Raw genomic sequence first — 18,273 nt, 5'->3', positions numbered from 1 at the left:
GAGACGAAAGGAGGAGTTATAGGGGTGAGGTCCCCCATGGTTCCCATCTGCAATGTCACAGGGCCTCAGGGGTCACCTCCTCCATACTGACTGGCAGCCTGAGCATAGTTCCCACCCTTCCACCTACGGGAAAACATCCTGTGAGAGACCAGGGAGGAGGCAGGGCCATGAGGTCCTAAAGGAACCCCTAGTCCTGGACCCCAGAGAAGTTTCCAGAACTATGAGTATAGACCCAGGCAGGATTAGGAAATCAGAGGAAAGTACATGTGTGGGGACTGGACTAACCATCCTCCAGGACGTCTGTCCTCAGCAGGACCCTCCCCTCTGACCTGTGACTATGGGGGACCAGGTCCCCATCACCAGACTCATCAAGGTGATAAATCTGTCCCTCATGTTCACACGTGCCTCACTAAAGAGTCAGTGTTAGCAAACAGCCCCAGACTGGGCAAGCACATGTGTGGGGACAGTACTTCCCATTAATGAAATGGACACACTTCTTCCTGGGCTTGAAACCCCTGTGGGACAAGAAACTCAGACCTCACCCTTCCCTACCTGAGCGCCTCCTCCTCCACATCACAGCCCCCACCACAGCTCCAGTGACCACAGCTCCAAGGAGCACCAGGACAGCAATGATGACCACAGTGGTACTGGTGGCCTGAGGAGGCGGCTCTGGGAAGAGGTAGGAAGGGAAGGTGAGGGCCCTGACCCCCAGGCTACAGCCCTGACCCTGCTGAAGTCCTCCAGAGGCCCCTGCTCCCTGAGAAGAGGCTCTGTGCCCACGTCCCCTCCTCACCCCATCTCAGGGTCAGGGGCTCGGGCAGCCCCTCGTGCTGCACATGGCACGTGTAGCTCTGCTCCTCTCCAGGGGGCACCCCCACTGCCGCCCACTTCTGGAAGCTCCCGTCCCCCGCAGGCCTGGTGTCCACAAGCTCCATGTCCTGGGTCAGGTCCTGCCCATCACGCTGCCAGGTCAGGGTGATCTCCGCAGGGTAGAAGCCCAGGGCCCAGCACCTCAGGGTGACCTCAGGGTCAGAGATGGGGTGGCGGGTCACGCGTGTCTTTGGGGGGTCTGAGGAGAAGGGTGAAAAATTCAGGAACTTTTTATCCCTCATGGTCCACATACTCCAGCAGCACTCCTGTGACCATCCTGAGAGTGGACAGGACAGCTGGGGTGGGGGAGGGAGCACAAAACCCAGACACCAGCCTGGACAGAGGCACCTGGGGTGATCTCCTAATGTTCAGAAAGTTCTAGAGTCAGAGTGACACAGCCCAGGGTAGGAGGCAGGACTCTGACCTGAGAAAACTGAATTCTGATCCTGACCTGGGTGGAGGCCAAATGACTCAGAAAAGCCAGGTCAGACCTCACTCAGACTTACTAAGTGGGAGACAGAGAACAAGGCCTGAAAAAGTCCCCATGAGTCCCAGGGCCACTGCCAGGGTCAAAGGGAACCACTGATGGGTTAGTTCAGGGTTTGTCTCCCCTCCATCCCAGAGATACTGCACCTAATTGCCCCTGAGAGAAGGGGGAGTCGCTCTCTGGTCCCGGATTTGGTCCCAGGGGACTCAATGTCCCGATCCAAAGGAGGGTGTTCTGACCCCGGTCCATCTCCTGTCTCCGTGTAGGAGCCGCAGCCCGAGGGAAGAGGAGGGAGCCCCGTGGCCCTGGTACCTGCGCGCTGCAGCGTCTCCTTCCCCTTTTCCAGGTGAATGCGGAGCCACTCCACGCACTCCCCCTCCAGGTAGTGCCTGTGGAGTTTCGTCTCACCGATCCTCTCCCACTTGCGCCGGGTGATCCGAGCCGCCGCGCCCACCGCGGTCCAGGAGCGCAGATCTTCGTTTAGGGTAAGGGAGTCGGTACCGTCGTAGGCGAACTGACTGTACCCGCGGAGGAGGCGCCCGTCCCGACCTTTTTCGCAGCCGAGCATCCACTGGAGGGTGTGAGACCCTGACCCCGCCCCGCGGTCAGCCCCGCCCACTCGGCCCCGCCAAAACCCGACCGCGGGGATTAAACCTAAACCCCCTCAAAACCGGATCAAAGTCCCCTGGGCTCCTCCCAGGTGGTGTGGCGGGTCCCGCGGTCACGGGTGGATCTCGGACCTAGACACTTGGGCGACCCCGGTCCGTCCGTGGAGATGGGGTCGTGACCAGGTCCCACCCACGTGGCTCACCGTCCTCGCTCTGGTTGTAGTAGCTGAGCACTGTGTTCAGGTTCACTCGGAAATGCTGTGCGTAGCCCTTGGCGCGCCGCGTCTCGCGGTCCCAATAGCGCGGGTGCTCCTGCTCCACCCACGGCTGCTCCATCCACGGCGCCCGCGGCTCCGCCCTTGGGCTCGCGGCGGCGCTGTCGAACCGCGCGAACTGCGTGTCGTCCACGTAGCCCACTGCGATGAACCGGGGCTCCCCGCGGCCGGGCCGGGACACGGCGGTGATGAAATATCTCAGGGAGTGGGGACCTGGGGATGGGCATGGGCTGACACCCGGCGACCCTTCCCGGCGTGGGTATTGGGCCCGCAGTATGCGGGACAGGAGAGGAGGGGTCCCGGGAGAAGGAAAAGGGGCGAAAAGACGCACGTGCAAGGTCAGGGTCTAGGATAGTGCACACGGGCTCCTTGGGGTGCTGCGTCCCCACCGGGTCCCCTCGCTCCTCCCCGCAGAGGCCGTTCCCTCCAGACCAGAACTCACCTGCCAAGGTCGGGGTGAGGATCAGGGCCCCCAAGAACAGCAGGAGGAGGGTTGGGGATCCCATGACCCGCATCCTCAGGTATGAAGACAATCTGAGTCGGGTGGGTCCGCGGGAACCTTATAACCAGGGACGGCAGAGAGGCTGATTGGCTTCTCAAAAACAACTCACCCAATGGGGGTGCCCTATTCTGCAGCGTCATGAGTATCCAGGAAGGAAGATCTGACACAGGAGGTAAGAGGCAGAGGTGAAACACTGGAGATGGGGACTCTCGAACACTAATCTTCCCCGCCCAGTCTCCGCCATCGGGCTGCGACCCTGCGAGCCAGGTCTCGTGACCCGGGACTGTGCCCTGACCCCGCCTCTTGCGCCGAGAGCTTTTGGTCACCCTGTCTCCCTGAGTCCTGGCCCAGGGGCTGTGTGAAAACACCAGGGAGAGACCCACCCAAGCTTGGACCCACCCCTCTTTCTCTTTTCTTCCAAAAATTCCTAGCCCTGAAATGGACTCCCTGCCTCCCACCCCTTATTCCCCCCCCCCCCCAATCTTCTAGAAGAAAACTCACCCCAGGGAACCGGATGTCAGAGAGTGAGCTCGCCCTGGGAACGGAGGTGGAGGGACAGGGGTTTCTCTTAACCCTGGAGGAGCTGTGTCTGAAAACACGGGATGGAGATTCTCAGAGACCAGTCTCCCTGTTGTCTGTGAACCCCAGTGGGGAGCACAGTCTTGGGAACCCTGAACATCAGGAAGCTGATCTGTAAAGAAGCAATTTTGGCCCCTTGTTTCAGAAATGTGTCTAACCAGCACTGCAGTCAGACTCACAAAGCTCCTGAATTCTACTTCCCACACAGTGTGTCTGTGACTCGGGATTGTTACATTGTGAAATGATCTTCATTCAGTAACCCTGTGTTTGTCTGTGAGTCCCCCACGTCCTCAGTGCAGAGAAGCCCAGGGAAGCCCTGTGTCACTGTGTGTTTCAACAGGAGCATGTACGTCCTAGAAGTTACAAGTGCTCAATGCGGTCATCCAAATGGTGGAGAGAGAGGGGAGGTTGGCTGGAGGCATTCCAGACCCAGGACAGAGTAAGGAAAGTAAAGAGAGGGTGTCAGGGAGCATGGAGCCTATGTCAGCCTTCAGAGGGGCAATGGTCCTGCCTCAGTTTCCCTGATATTCTCAATCTTTGACAGGAAGGAGCCTGTGAGAAGTGAGGTCCCAGAACAAATGGGGCAGCAGATTTGAGAGCACAGCAGCGGGGCCATCGGTCAGTTATGCTCCCTCAGGCTGAGGTCTGGGTGTGCATTCTCACGCTGCCCCATGACCTAGTGGAGGACAGAATGACAAGAGAAGAAAAGGGAAGAACTGCTGGACCAGCACCTTTACGTAGACGAGAAGGGATGAGGCCTCGAGCACCAGCAGAGGGACGGCTCTGGCTGGGAGTGTGGACAGCTCACCTGTGGTGAAGTCTCCAAGTAGACGGTGTTGGAAATCTGTAACAATCATCTTCTAATGTGTCCAGTTTCCTCAGTGAAGCAGGAAACAAGGTCACTGGCAGTAATGAGATGGGGAAGGAGGGTGGATGTTTGAGCAGAGGATGGAGGAGACTGAGGGAGCCGTGCAGGGACAGGATGATTGTGGGCAGCAGTGTTTATCCCCTTGTGATCTGGGTCATGATGTTAATGTGACAGCATCCACGTGTCTGTGTTGTCTCCAGCCTCCTGTAGCTGCACAGGGCAGGTGCAGGGAGGGCAGAGGTAGAATTTCCTGGCTGTGTGGTTTTTTAAGCAAGGGTGACAAGGCAAGGGAGGTCAAGGGAAGGATAGAAATGCTGTCTCATGGAATTGAAGATGAGTGAGGAGGGAAGAGGGGACATTGATGGGTGAGGAACGGTGACTAGATGGTAGGATAATAACCTGGGATCCCAGTGGGCTGAATGCATTGTGGGAGTTGCTGTAGCACAGGGTGGACTCAGGAATGGAAAACAGGCACATTGGTGATGAATCGCTTGCTGATATTACATTACACATGTGATCAAATAATTGCACCTGTGTTTCCAGAGCTTAGGCCGCCCTGCGGGGTGAGTAGGGAGATGGAGGGCAGAGGTGGGAAGCATGGCGTGGAGACTGTGGGAGGGCTGGGTTATTGGCAATGACAAGTCTAGGGGATGACAAGGGAGGGGGCCCAGGAAGAGCAGAGCAGAAGGTCATGGAGGAGAGGAGCTCAGGGAAGTGAGGAGCCAGGGACTGAGCATCCTCTGCTGTGTGTGTTCTGTCCCTGCTGTAAAGTGACCACACCCGAGTGGCTTTAAACAGCATCATTTTATTATCTACGGTTGTGCAGGTTACACATCTGACATGTCCTCACCGGGGCTCTGGAAGAATCCACTGCCAAGCTCGTTCACTGTGTTGTCTGAACTCAGATTCTTGCAGATGTGGGACTGAGTCCCTGTTTCCTTGCTGGCTGTCAGCTGGAGCCACCCTGAGCTCCCAGAGGATGTCTTCAGTCCTGGGACGTGGCCCCCACAGCACACACAATCCTTCCCCCACGTGGAACCTCTCTGCCTCCCCTCACCCTCATCTCTCCTGCAGAGTCTCTGACTCCAGCCAGAGAAACCTCTCTGCTTTTAGTTTATGTGACGTGATTGGGCCCAGCCAGGTGATCCAGGATGGTCTCCCTGTCCTAAGGTCATTAACCTTCATTACATCACCAAGTCCGTTTGCCATGTAAGGAAACCTGTTCACAGGCAGTAAGGATTCGGGATGACATCTTTGGGGACCACTGTTCATCCTTCCACATCTGATTATGTTGAAATCACCGAGGTCAAGGAGGTAGAACTCTGGGGAGGGTGACAGTGAGTCAGGAGCTAAAAGTAATGGGGAAATGGCCTGGGGGTCCCCAGGGATTACCTACAATGAGGGGAGTGGGGACTTTGATCTGATGATGGATTAGGGGATATTAGGGAGGAGAAAGGGGAAAAGTCAAAGCAGTTGATGAGAAGGACCCCACCCACCTCCAGGCCCAGGGCACAAGGTCTGTGGGAGGGGAGACACCCCCATGACAGGACTTCAGAGGGAGCCGTGTCCTCAGGGAGACCCAGGTCCCTGTCAGAGCTGCAGGAGCAGGAACACCCTGGGAGGACTGTGTGGATTTGGCTGATCCTGGGCTGAGACCTCCGGGGGACACAGTGGGAAGGTTTCAGGAGCTGGGGAGGGGGTGTGAGGGGAGACAGAGTAGGGGTGCACGGAGCCTGTGGAGATGAGCGTGCAGGATGTTTGGGGGACCAGGGGTGACTGAGACAGACAGGGAAAGGGAGAGAGTGAGGTTCATCCTGGTGGATTCAGGGCAGATGGTGGTGAGTGTGAGAGAGGGAGGTGGGAGGGGCAGGGGTCTGGGGCTCTCACTTGGGCTCTGTCAATGGGGATGAGGAGGTTTGGGGTGGTCAGTGTTAGTTCCAGTGTGTGGACCCCTTTGACCTCCTGATTGTGGGGTGGAGTGTTGGAGGAGAAGAGGGTCTTAGAGAATGTTTAAGAGTTCACTCCTAACCCTGAGGGAGGGGACTGTGCCCTCAGCAAGTCTCAGTGTGACACCTGCTGTTGGAGATGTGACTTCTGGGGCACCAGGTGTGACCCTGATACAAGAGCACCTCGTGTCCTGGTGAGAAGAGGGAAGACCCAGAAGAGATGCGTTTCTAGCCCCAGAGCCCCATGTGCATGTCCACACTGTGGACGGTTAGGGACATTGAGATGTTGTTCCCAAATAAGAGATGATTTCATTTCAAAATTCAAGTTTAAAAAAACTGAGAAATAGGAAGTGAAAGAAATGTTTCTACTTCTCAGGTTTCTGTGGTGTTACCATTAAGGGGACAGAGAGAGGGGTGGCCGGGAGGGGTGGACACTCAGAGATGGCACGAGGCCCTGAGCGCTCCTCTTCTCCACGTGACAGGCTCTGGGGGGATGACACAGAGGACCTTGTGTGACTTTGACTCTTCATACTGTTAGGGAATTACAGTCCTTTTATTTTTTCAGTGTAATAATGATAGTATTTAAAGGAATGTGTTATTTTTTAAGAGATGAATATTGGAATGTTTAGGGGTGAAGTTCATGATATTAGCAGGTTATTTTTAATAATTTTAACAAAAGTTATAGAAATACATTACATTAATAAAATGTAGCAAAATGTTAAAGTGATTAAGTCTAGTTGTTTCAAAACATTGAAGTGATTAAATGAAGTTCTTTCAAACTTTAGGTATGTTTGAAATACTCTATCACAGTAACTTGGAGAAAGAATTTTAAATAATGATGCATAATGACATGGGAAACATTCACAACATGCTGTGGAATGAAAATTAGGCTTTAAGCATTTGTGTGAGGATGTCAGTGTGTGTGAGCATGTATCTGTGTACGTCTCAGCATGTTTGTATGTGTGAGAGCATGTCCATGTGTTTGAGTGTGTTGCTGTGTGTGTGCTTGTCCATGTGTGTGTGTGTTTGAGTGTGTCTGTGTGTTTTGAGCATGTCAATGTATATGAGTGTGTCAGTGTGTGTGAGGTGTCTGTGTGTTTCTTTATGTGTGCATCTGTGTATATGTCAATGTGTGTGTGTCCGTGTGAGCATATCAGTGTGGTGCACACTCGGTGTGTTGGTGTGCAGCCGTGAGTGTGGCAGTCTGAGTGCACTCACTCATTCATTCACTGAACACACAACAACAATGGGACATTTCAGGGCAGTGGAAATGCAGCTGTGGACATCACATCCCTGTCCCTGTCCTCACAGAGCTTACAGTCTCAGGAAGGGACAGACAGTAGCAAATACAGTGTAAAGTGTGCTAGTGACCTGGGTGTGAACAAAAGCCCAGCAGCGAGGGGAGAGGGAGGCTGGGTGCCCAGGGCAGGGCAGGGAGGCCCCCCAGGAGGACCTGGGGAGACAGTCAGGGAGGTGCTGCCTGGTGACAGGTCCTCAGCCTGGGGACAGAGCGCGGGCTCCGAGATGTGAGCACCCTGGGCGCCTGAGCAGGAGGAACACTGGGGACCAGGGTCCGGGCCCCTCACACGGCCACCGCTGTGTCCCCTGGGCCTGGACTGGAAAGGGTCTTGCAAATGTAACACATTTCGCAGAGGTCACTGCAGACTTTCCAGGAGTTGAAACGGGACGTGTCCCTCCCTGCGCAGCCCCGGGCTCCCAGGGGTCCCGCCAGGGATGAGCGCGTGACCGTTTTCCGTGTGTCCTTCCTGAGAGAATCTCACACAAGTGCTGTTACTGTTGCACATGGAGAAGGAGCGCTGTAAACATAGAGCAGAAGAAACGTTTCTTTCCAGTTTCCCGGGAGTCGTGTCCTCATCACGGGGCTGGAGAGCGGGGTCGCAGTGGGCAGGGGGGCACCTCGGAGACAGCGCAGGGCCCCGGAGCGCTGCTCCCCCTCAGTCCCTGCCCGTCCCTGACCCTGACACCTGCGGAGCCCAGGATGCCCGGAAGCCTCTTCACCCCCAGGGAAGCCCAGCCTCTGGTCAGCCCCTGCTGACCCACTGAGGCCCAGACCCTCCTAGTGAGCAGTCAGCGTCCGGGGGCTGCATGGGGCGCCCCCGTGTGGTCACAGCGCTGAGGACAGAAGACCGGCTCCCCTTTCTGCTGCTCAGCGGGGGCTCCCTGGGGTCTCCCTCTGCTCCCAGCACAGAACAGGGCCTTGAACGTGGAGGGGACCCGTCCTGTGTCAGGACAACAGATATATGAAAAGATGCTCATCTTCACTAGATCTGAGAGAAATGCAAATCAAAACTACAATGAGATACCACCTCACACCTGTTAGATTGGCTGTTGTCAACAAGACAGGTAACAACACGTGTTGGAGAGGCTGTGGAGAAGAAGGAACCCTCACTCCCTGCTGGTGGGAATGTAGACTGGTACAGCCACTATGGAGGAAAGGATGGTGCTTCCTCAGGAAATTAAGAGTTGAACTATCATATGACCCAGCAGTCCCTCTACTGGGTATCTACCCAGAGAAACTAAAAAGCTTGGTACTCAAAGACACACGCACTGCCATGTTCATCACAGCAATATTCACAGTGGCCAAGACATGGAAACAACCAAAGTGTCCCTTGAGAGAGGACTGGATAAAGAAGATGTGGTCCATATAGACACTGGAACACCACTCAGCCATGAGAAATGATGACACATTGTCATTTAGGACAACATGGCTGGACCCTGAGCATATTACACTGAGTGAAATAAGTAAGTCAGAAAAAGCTCAGAACTGGGTGATTTCACACACAGGTGTGATATAAAATGGAGCCTCATGGAGATAGAGAAAAGTGAAGTGGTTTCCAGGGGAAGAAGGAGGTGGGGAGTGGGTGGAGGGAGGAGACTAAAGAGGAACAAATACTCAGTAATGGAAAATGATCTGACTCTGGGTGATGGGTACACAACATAATCAACAGTTTAAAAGTATGGAAAAATTTTACCTGAAACCCATGTTCTCTTATTGATCAATGTGACCTCGTTAAATTTGATTTTCTAAAGAAAATCTTTAATAAAGATTCTTTGTGTTTCACCTTTGTCATTTTAACTGTGACATGTCTTGGTGTCAGCTTCCTTGGGCTCATCCTGTTTGGGAATCTCTGTCGTTCTTGGACGTCTGTGTCTGTTTCCTTCCCCAAGTTAGGGACGTTTTCAGTCATTATTTCCTAATACAGGTTTTCAATGCCTTGTTTTCTCTCTTCTTCCAGTTCCCCTATGATGCGGATGTTGTTACACTCGATGTCGCACAAGTCCCTTAAACTCTCCTCATTCTTTGGAGATGTGTGTGTGTATATATATATTTGTTTTTGGTGTTCAAAGACGATGTTTTCTTACATTTTCTCTTCCAAATTGCGGATTCAGTTTTCTGCTTCATCTGTTCTGCTGTTGATTCCATCTAACGTGTTCTTCACTTTGACTGGATTCTCTAAGTGGTTACTGTGTCCCTTCTCTCCTTCTCCTTCTGGTTGAAGTCCTCACTGAGCTCCGTGAGCCCCTCACACCAGTGCTGTGGACTCTCCTCTAGTGGACGCTGGTCTCCATTCTGTTCAGTTCTGTTTCTGCACTTTGGTTTTGCTCCTTCATTTGGCTCCTGTTTCTCTGTCTCCTCATCTCAGCTGCCTCTCTGCCTTTGCTTTTATGTATTAGATAAATCTACTCTGACTCCCAGTCTTGGCAGGGTGGCCTGATGTAGGAGGTGTCCTGGGGGCCCAGTGGTGCAGTTGCCTGGTCCCCTGAGCTGGGTGTTCCACGAATGACCCTTGTAGGGGTTCCATGCGCCCTGTTGTTGAGCCTTGATTGGTGTTAACACATCTGGAGGTAGGGTTGACTCTTAGGCTGACTGACTGTGAGCAAAGGCCACACCACACAGAGGTGCTCTTTGGGGGCTGACCTAATGAAATAAGACTCAGCACAGCAGCCTGGTGTCTGCTGAAACTGCCCTGTGCTTCTTCTGCTTGTGGAGCTAATAGGGTGGTGCTGTGTTGTGTCTGAAGCCAGTTACTGAGTGTGTAGGTTTGGGGGCCCCTTGGGAGGGGCTGCAGTGCAGGCCAAGGTCCAACACTACCTGGGAGGAGAGACAACATGATCCATGGTTGGTAACTCCCTGTGCTGGGCCTGGAGGCACATGGCAGAGGCCAAACTGAGAACTGAGGCCAGCTGCCCTTCGTACCAGGCCTGGGACAGGTCAGCAAAAGGAAAAGGACACCCTGAAATTTACTGCCGCCTGCCTGCTGCCTGTAAGACTCAGCCATGAATAAATAGAGACTCAGGTGGCACAGGAGTTGGATGAGGCAGGGTCTCAGGCTGGGACGAGTGGTGTTCACCAGGCTAATGCAGATTACTGTTTGGCTCGAGGGTGGTTGACTCAACACAGGAAAGTGGCAGCTGTCCCTCAGCCCTCATTCTAGAGCCACACAACTCAGTCTCTCCCTGCAGGTCTCTGGCACCCCCTGAGCGACCATCCTTCCTCTGGAGCCTAGGGTGAGTGCTCAAGGGCGTCTGTGCTGGCCCTTTAAGAGGAAAGCCTGGGACTCCAGCCGCCTCTGTCTCACCCAGCCAGATGGAATCCCTGATTCTCACAGCCAGGTGCTGAGGGGGCTCCTCTTCCTAGTGCTGATGCTCCGGGCTGGGCAGCCTCATGTGGGACTGGGACCCCTCACCCTTCTGGGGGAACATTTGCAGCTGAGATCTCTCTCCTGATTCTTAACCCCCACATGTGGGTGCGGGGCCAGCCCACTTCCTGTCTCCACCCTCCATCCTGTCTCAACATGGCTCCTTCTTTATGCCCTCAGTTACAGGACTCCTGCTCAGGCGAATTCACATGGTTCTCCAGGTTGATTGTTCTGTAATTCAGCTGTGATTCTGATGTGGTCATGGGAGGAGGCCAGCACACTGTCTAGTTGCTCTGCCATCTTGACCAGAACCCTGATGTGGCACTTTTAAATAAGGTGGTCAGCGTGGGTCCCACTGAGGTGACAATTGAGCAGACTTGAGAAACTGACCATGCAGAAATCTGATGGAAGACATTCCTGGATCGCCCTCTGCACGTACCCAGGACTCTGCACGGGGCAGGTGATAAAACCGCAGTGGGCACAGAGGTGGGCACACACGGGCAGACTTCTGCAGGATCACTGGGCCCAAGGTCTCTCCTTCCTGCCCTGGGTGTTAGAAGTCCTGGAGCTGGGGACAGAGTCATCACTGTGTGGAGGAAGACCAGGAGAGGAGGGAGGAAGTAAAGATGGGGAAGTGGAGGTGGGAAGTCCACATTGTCTCTGCCGTCACTTTCTTCAGTCCAGGATTCCCCAGATTGTGGTGACCACAGTGGATGGTGTGGGCAGTCACACTGTGGGAGGCTGCGCATTAGTCTCACCACCTGACAACAGCAGGCTGTCCTGGCTGCGGGCAGGGAGCTGCTGACTGTGGACTCAGGACTGAGGGGGACGGAACCTGGGGGCAGAGACACAGCAGTGATGGACAGATCTTGATCTCTAAACACCATTCCACAGTAAAAGGGACCAGGGCTCCTTCCTTAGAGAAATGGCTGATTTTAGGGCTAAGAAAAAATACAAGATGAGCCTGGAACATCCTGTAATACCAGGGAAGGGGTGTACCCCACATGTGCAGCATGTCAAGGGACGTTGGGGCCAACCTGAAAGAGCTGCTGTGAGCACAGCGGGGACAGTGTGAGCACACGTGACACGGGTGAGGGAGTGTAGCCCACATACAAAGCAGGGACCATGAGTGCATGCTCCTGTGAGTGACTGAGGCTTCAGTGAGGGAGCAGGGGCAAGTCTGCCTTAGATTTCCAAGTTCCACATGAAGAGACTCCCCTCCAGCAGGTGGAGCTTAATTCCTCCCCTTCAATGTGGGCTGGACTTGGTGATCTGCTTCCAAAATATAGACCATGGAAAGTGAAAAATGACTAACTGTAACTCAACAACTGCTCATTGAACAACTCAGGTTTGAGCTGTGCCGGTCCACTTACACACGGAGTTATTTTAATAAATACATACAGTGTTGTAAGTGTATTTTGTCTCCTTATGATTTTTTTAAATTTCCTTTACTCTAGCTATTTTATTGTACTATTATAGTATATAATGCTATATAACATATAAACTATGTTATGTATAAGGCTTCTGGTCTATTAGTAGTTAAATTTTCAGCAAGTCAAAAGTTATACACAGATTTTTTTTACTGAGCAGAGTGAATGGTGACCCTACTACCCATGTTGTTCAAAGATCAACTGTATTGTATAAGGAGAAACTGTAGAAATCAACATAAACATGTGGAAAAGTGATGTTAATATCACACATCCCCTGACAGGATGTGATGAGGAGACACTTGTCCTTATGGAATTCCTCCCAAACCCACATCCCAACCTAATCATGACAAACATCAAACAAACCTACAGTGAGAGACATTCTGCTAATTATCTGCTCGGTGTTCTTCAAATCTTTCAAGATAATGAAAACAGGGAATATAATTCATCAGATCAGAGGATACTAAGGAGTCGCAACAACTTAACGCATTCAGGTTCCCAGATTTGATCTAGGAACAGAAAAAGAACATTATTGGAAAAAGTGGTGATATTCAAACAAAGTCTGTAGCTCAGCTGACAGTGTGTTCAATGTTAAATCACTGAGTTTCTTAGTCTCAGCATGGCTCTGTTACATGTTAACATTAAGGGAAGCTGAGTAACGGGCACATGAGAGTCTGTTTTCTACCTTTACAACTCCTGTGTGAATCAAACATTACTCAAAAATAATTTGCAAAGGTGTAATTAAATGGACAGTCCAAATGGAACCATACTTATGAAAGAAATTGAATCACTGCATGACTAAGCGGTGGCATAGTGGATAGAGCGTCAGACTGGGGCGCGGAAGACGCAGGTTCAAAACCCCGATGTCGCTGCCTGAAGCATAGAATCACAGACATGACCCCATGGTCTCTGGCTTGAGTCCAGTGTCACTGACTTGAGCAAAGGGTCACTCACTCTGCTGTAGTCCCCAGTCAAGGCACCTATAAGAAAACAATCAGTGAACAATTAATGTGCCACAGCAAAAAATTGATGTTTCTCGTCTCTCTTCCTTCCTATCTGTCTGTCCCTATCTGTTCCTCTCTCTGACTCTCTCTCTGTTTCTGTCAAAAAAGAAAGAAAGAAAGAAAAAGAAAGATATTGAATCACTAATGAGTAACATTCTAAAACAGAAAGCACCAAACCCCAATGGGTTCACTGGTGAATTCCACCAAATGTTTTGGGGAGAAATTATACCAATTCTCCACAATCTCCTTCAGAAGATGGGAGGGAAATACCTCCCACTTCATTCTGTGAGGTCAGCATTGTCCTAATACCAACACCAGACACACATTAAGGAAAGCTACAGACTGATATCTCTCATCAACACAGACATAAACATCCTCAACAAAATATCAGCACATCAAGCCCACAGTGTATATGGAGAACTGTCCATCACAACCACGTGGGATCTATCCCAGGTGTGCAAGGCTAGTTCAACATTTGAGAAAGTATTAACGCAGCAATTTTCAATCATTTTCATCTCATAGCACACATAAACTAATTTCTAAAATTTTGCAGTACATTGAAAAGTATATTTTTCCCAATCTGACAAAAAATAATATGTATGATTTTGATTCATTCACACTGGATGGATTGCTATTGTTGTGTTGGCTGTTGTCATTGTTTTATTTGACAGTTTAGGAAAATAGAGGTCAGTGCCCCTGACAAAATAGTCAGCAATTGCATCTTTTTAAGTTCCTGTGTCACACTGATTGAAAATAGCTGCTCTATACTTTATGCCAAACGAATAGTTAGACCAAAATGTCCCCTCTCCTTGCCTTCACAATAATTTGCCTCAGAACACACCGCCCGCCATCAGTGTGGATGGTAGTAGCAGGGCCGCCTGTGAGAAGGAGAGCTGTGTGTGTGGTTGTGAGCCTTTCTAACCAGAGGCACGCCTGTCCCACCCTGTGTCCCTAGGACGGGGGCTGGGCGGCCAGATGGATGCAGACCTAGAGGAGAAGTCTGTCTCTTCCACATGTTGATGCATTAAAAAGGCTTAGCTTTTTAGGCCCTGGCCGGTTGGCTGAGTGGTAGAGCGTCGGCCCGGCATGTGGAAGTCCTGGGTTCGATTCCTGGCCAGGGCACACAGGAGAAGCGCCCATCTGCTTCTCCATCATCCCCCCCTCCTTCCTCTCTATCTCTCTCTTCTCCTCCCGCAGCCAAGGTTCCATGGGAGCAAAGTTGGCCTGCGCACTGAGGATGGCTCCATGGCCTCTGCCTCAGGTGCTAAAATGGCTCTGGTTGCAACAGAACAACAACCCAGATGGGCAGAGTATCCCCCCCTGGTGGGCATGCCAGGTGGATCCCAGTCGGGCACACGCAGGAGTCTGTCTCTCTGCCTCCCTGCTTCTTACTTTAGAAAAACACAAAAATACAAAAGAAGAAAAGAACAACAAAAACCAGGCTTAGCTTTTTAGTTTCGGTCCAGGACTCTTCATTATTGTATGAAAAGAAAAGGATTTACATTTATTATATTACATTTCTAATTTTTAAAATTCTGACCTGAATGTGATTTCTAAATAGTAATGAAAACAACATGCTCCTAATAAGTTACACGTTGACTCACTGCTGTGTGAATACGGGTTGGATAGCCCAGAATCACGGTCTGCTCGTCCTCGAATGACCAAGAACAACCGTCCCCGAGCTCCCTGGGTGAAGGCAGTGAACATGCCCACGGGGCAGCCCAGCGACACACAGCAGGTTCCGGGAGGCCCTGTCCAAGGTGCCCCCTCCCCAGTAGCTGGGAGACCCCCTGTTTCCTTCTTGTCTATGAATAAACCACAGTGAGCTTCTTCATTGAGTCCCAGCGTTTACCAAAATCCTCAGAAACAAAAGGCGACACGGAGACGACTGGGTGCACAGTCTTAGGAGAAGCAGACGAGGACACTGAGTTTCCTTGTCCTTGGAGTTAAAGGGAAGGGAGCTGGGAGGGAGGACCTGTGAGAGAACTGTGGGCGGGAATAGAGAGAAGGACGACGACGGAACTAGTTCCAGGTGAATCCCGGCACCAAGAACCTCCAGGGACTCTGGGTCTGTCTCAGAACCACCCTCTGGGACTGAAGAAATGCAGAGAAACCCTTGTTCCCAGACACACAAGGTTTTGGGGTCAGACCAGGAGCCTGTGGAGGAACAAGAAACAGTCTAGTTGGGGACTCCTGTTAACTCCAAGTCCAAGGAAAGAGAAATCGTGGTGAGAGATTGGGTACCCCTGATGAGAATGGGGTCCCCAGGCCTCCTTCACAGGGCACAGCATCTGCTGTCCCCTCCCCCTCCCCCCCCAGAGGCTGAGGGTGAGAGCCAGCTCAGGCCTGAGGCTCTTCCCAGCAGGAGCCTCGGAGTCACAGCACAAGGAAGGGGCTTCGTCTCTCTGCCAAACACCCCTCAGGAAGAACAAGGCTGGAGTAGTCCCTGTTTCTCAAAACCCTCACAGAACGTAAAGGAAAGGAAGAAAGAGGATGTATTCAGCCATTAAAGGCACCTCAAACAGTGACATAAACTTCTCCATCCTGGGATCCTGTCACTGGGACTTCAGTCGGGAGCGGTGTGAAGACTAGTCCAGCACTGAGTGACCCCTGCACGAGCCGAGTCCCTGGGACCTCGTGTGTCTAGCTGGGATAAGGGTCCCCCTGGGGACTCCCCCTCCCCAAGGCCGTCTTGTTTCCACTCTGTCTGATTTCAGTGGCCTCCGGCTGTCTGGGGCATTGCTGTCCCGTGTCTGTCCCTTATGTGAGACAGGGGAGTGGTCAGGAGATGGACACACCTCGCCCCCCTCCCAGGCGTCCTGACCGTCCTTGCTCCGCAGACGCAGGAAGGTCTCGCTGCAGGAAGCGGAGCCCCAGCTCAGAGCCTGAGATGCGGCCGGCACCTTGCTCCACGCAGAACAGACCCAGGGTCAGGCTCCCGTCCGCCTGCTGCAGACGCTCAGGGACAGTGACTCTGGACCTGATGTAAAACTCCAGCACGGGGACAGTGAGGGGCACAGGCCTCGGACAGGGAGTGCGTTTAGAAAGGGCCCCGCGTTCTGGACTTAGGCTGTGACCTCACACAGCGCGTCCTGGCTCAGGTCTGTCCTGACAGATGGACATTTATTCCAGGGTCTCATCCCGGTGGGGACGCGCCTCTCCGTGCTGGACGCCTGGCGGTGGGGGCATGAGGGGGACAATAGACGCCCGTGTGCACGGAGTGTGTTCCGGTTTCGGGTCCGAAACACCTGGGGTTGCCTTGCACCCCGGCCCGGAGTAGGCACCCCCCCACACACACAAACACGCCCCTACCTCTCCCCCCCGTGGATCTCCCACGGCACGGGACAACCCCGCATCCCTGAGACCCTGGAGGGCTGGAGCTAACTCCTTCTCTCTGCAGGAAGCTCTCTCAGGCGGGTCTAGACATCAGGCAAGGAAATAGGGCGCTGGTGAAACCCCTCTATGCACTGGCCCTTCCGACCCCGGGCGTGTCTTGGTCTCTGTCGCCCCCTGGCGCCCGCGCCCGGCATCGCTCACTAGAGAATGTCCTCAATGCACAGATTACTGCCTGCTGGTCCTGGGGGCACAGAGAATGTTGTCCTGGAGAAGTCAAGGACACTCAGCCCCCTGTGGACCCGCCCTGCTGTGAGCCACGTGGACGGAGGCTCCACAACAGTGGGCGGAGCAATGAGATCCCAGTCTGGGTCTCACTCACGGTGTTCCCACCCGTGGGACACAGCTGAAGGAGGGCTGAGGGGAGAGCACCCGCCTTTCTTCAGTGTGGGGGCAGCTGGGTGGTCACTCAGCCACCAGCGAGGGGCAGGTGCCCAGTGTTCCTAGAGCCGCCTCTGGTCCCCGCTGAGCCCACCTGCACAAACCAAATGACACGTTCAGTGTGAGCAGGACACGCTCACATTAAGGCCAATCACTGCCATCCGCAGGGACTCTTGTTAATAAGACAATCGAGTTGGTCAGTAGCTGGAGCAGAGGGCAGACCCCAGGGAGCCCTGAGCAGCCCCCCAAGCACTGCTGGCCTCGTGGCCATTGCACCCCGGGAGGAGCCGCCGCTGCCCAGCTGGCCCTGGCCCCGTCACCTCACTGGGACCATGTACAGAGAGGCAGGTACCCCGCAACCACTGAGCCCCGCCTCCCACAGCCCTGCGGGTACCACACCAGGCACCACCCTGAACAGAGGGGAGCATTGGGGAGCGGTGACGTCACATGAGTGCACCTGCTGGAGGGGGATGGATATGGTCTCATCAGCAGGAATGCCACCAAGAAAGATGCATTTGCACAGCAGACTGCCCTGAAGGACAGTGACCCCGGGGAGCGTCCCCGCGGGATGGAGATGGACAGACTGAGGGGCTCGATGCTGGTGAAGGAGCAAAGGATGTGGAAACTGCACAGCCCCCCCCCCCCCCGGCGTCCAGCACAAGGCAGGAAACATGCCACAGACTGGACCCAGTACAGACGCTGTCCACGTGGCCGGGGTCCTCCACTCTGTCACCTGCAGAATGACCAGAATGGTGGGCAGGGGAAAAGCATGAGACACCAGAGAATGGGCTGAAGGCCAGGCCCAACAGCACCGACCCTCCCGCAGAAGACGGTTCCCACCTACCCCATGGGGCACCCGGTGGGTGTGGACCCCAGTACTCGGTCCCCGTGCAGGGAGAGGGGATGCGGGGCGCTGACAACCACGGGGCAGGAGAGCAGGGGGACCAGTGAGCAGAGTGGGTATCGGGGCTACAACCACGTTTCCGCAGGGCCCCCCCTCACCACAGAGCCTGGAGAGGCCGGGGACACCGAAGACAAGGAAAATCAAGGAGAGGAGACCCAAGGTCAGCAGCCACCTCCACATCGGTGCCGGGGCGACTTCAATGACCAACACAGACGCCCAGAAAACCCTAAACCACAAGGCGGCAGGGAGACAGAAGCAGCCCGTCCACCAGCTGAGAGCTCCCTGCTCTGGGGCCGAGCAGGGCGGGCTGAGTGATGCGGGCTGACCTTCTCTGCCTCATCGGGTCAGTCAGCAGCAAGGAGACATGG

The 18,273-nt window shown here is 53.7% G+C and overlaps 2 protein-coding genes and 1 pseudogene across 4 annotated transcripts in view; 1 reads left to right on the top strand and 2 right to left on the bottom strand.

Annotated features, from left to right (window-relative positions):
* The window catches only part of LOC136331716 (patr class I histocompatibility antigen, A-126 alpha chain-like), a 276,160-nt gene that overhangs the window by 130,233 nt on the left and 127,654 nt on the right, over positions 1–18,273 (bottom strand). The window lies entirely within an intron of this gene.
* Positions 1–18,273, bottom strand: part of LOC136331267 (patr class I histocompatibility antigen, A-126 alpha chain-like) — a 68,586-nt gene that overhangs the window by 17,325 nt on the left and 32,988 nt on the right. The window contains exons 1-5 of one of the 3 annotated variants that reach the window (XM_066269696.1): positions 2,683–2,755; positions 2,169–2,453; positions 1,670–1,945; positions 794–1,069; positions 553–669 (exon numbers count right to left, since the gene is read on the bottom strand). The exons of 1 other annotated variant lie outside the window; for it this stretch is intronic. In XM_066269696.1, coding sequence (XP_066125793.1) covers positions 553–669; positions 794–1,069; positions 1,670–1,945; positions 2,169–2,453; positions 2,683–2,755 — 1,027 coding nt within the window. Of the gene's footprint in view, positions 1–552; positions 670–793; positions 1,070–1,669; positions 1,946–2,168; positions 2,454–2,682; positions 2,756–18,273 lie in introns of those variants that run through there. One more of the 3 variants, XM_066269787.1, reaches the window with a different exon arrangement.
* LOC136320966 (Y-box-binding protein 1 pseudogene) lies at positions 17,570–18,220 on the top strand (annotated as a pseudogene).

The sequence above is a fragment of the Saccopteryx bilineata genome, chromosome 1 (assembly GCF_036850765.1).
Source record: "Saccopteryx bilineata isolate mSacBil1 chromosome 1, mSacBil1_pri_phased_curated, whole genome shotgun sequence".
NCBI lineage: Eukaryota > Metazoa > Chordata > Mammalia > Chiroptera > Emballonuridae > Saccopteryx > Saccopteryx bilineata.
Note: the sequence above shows the minus strand (reverse complement) of the source record. Positions and strands in the feature narration are given on the sequence as shown.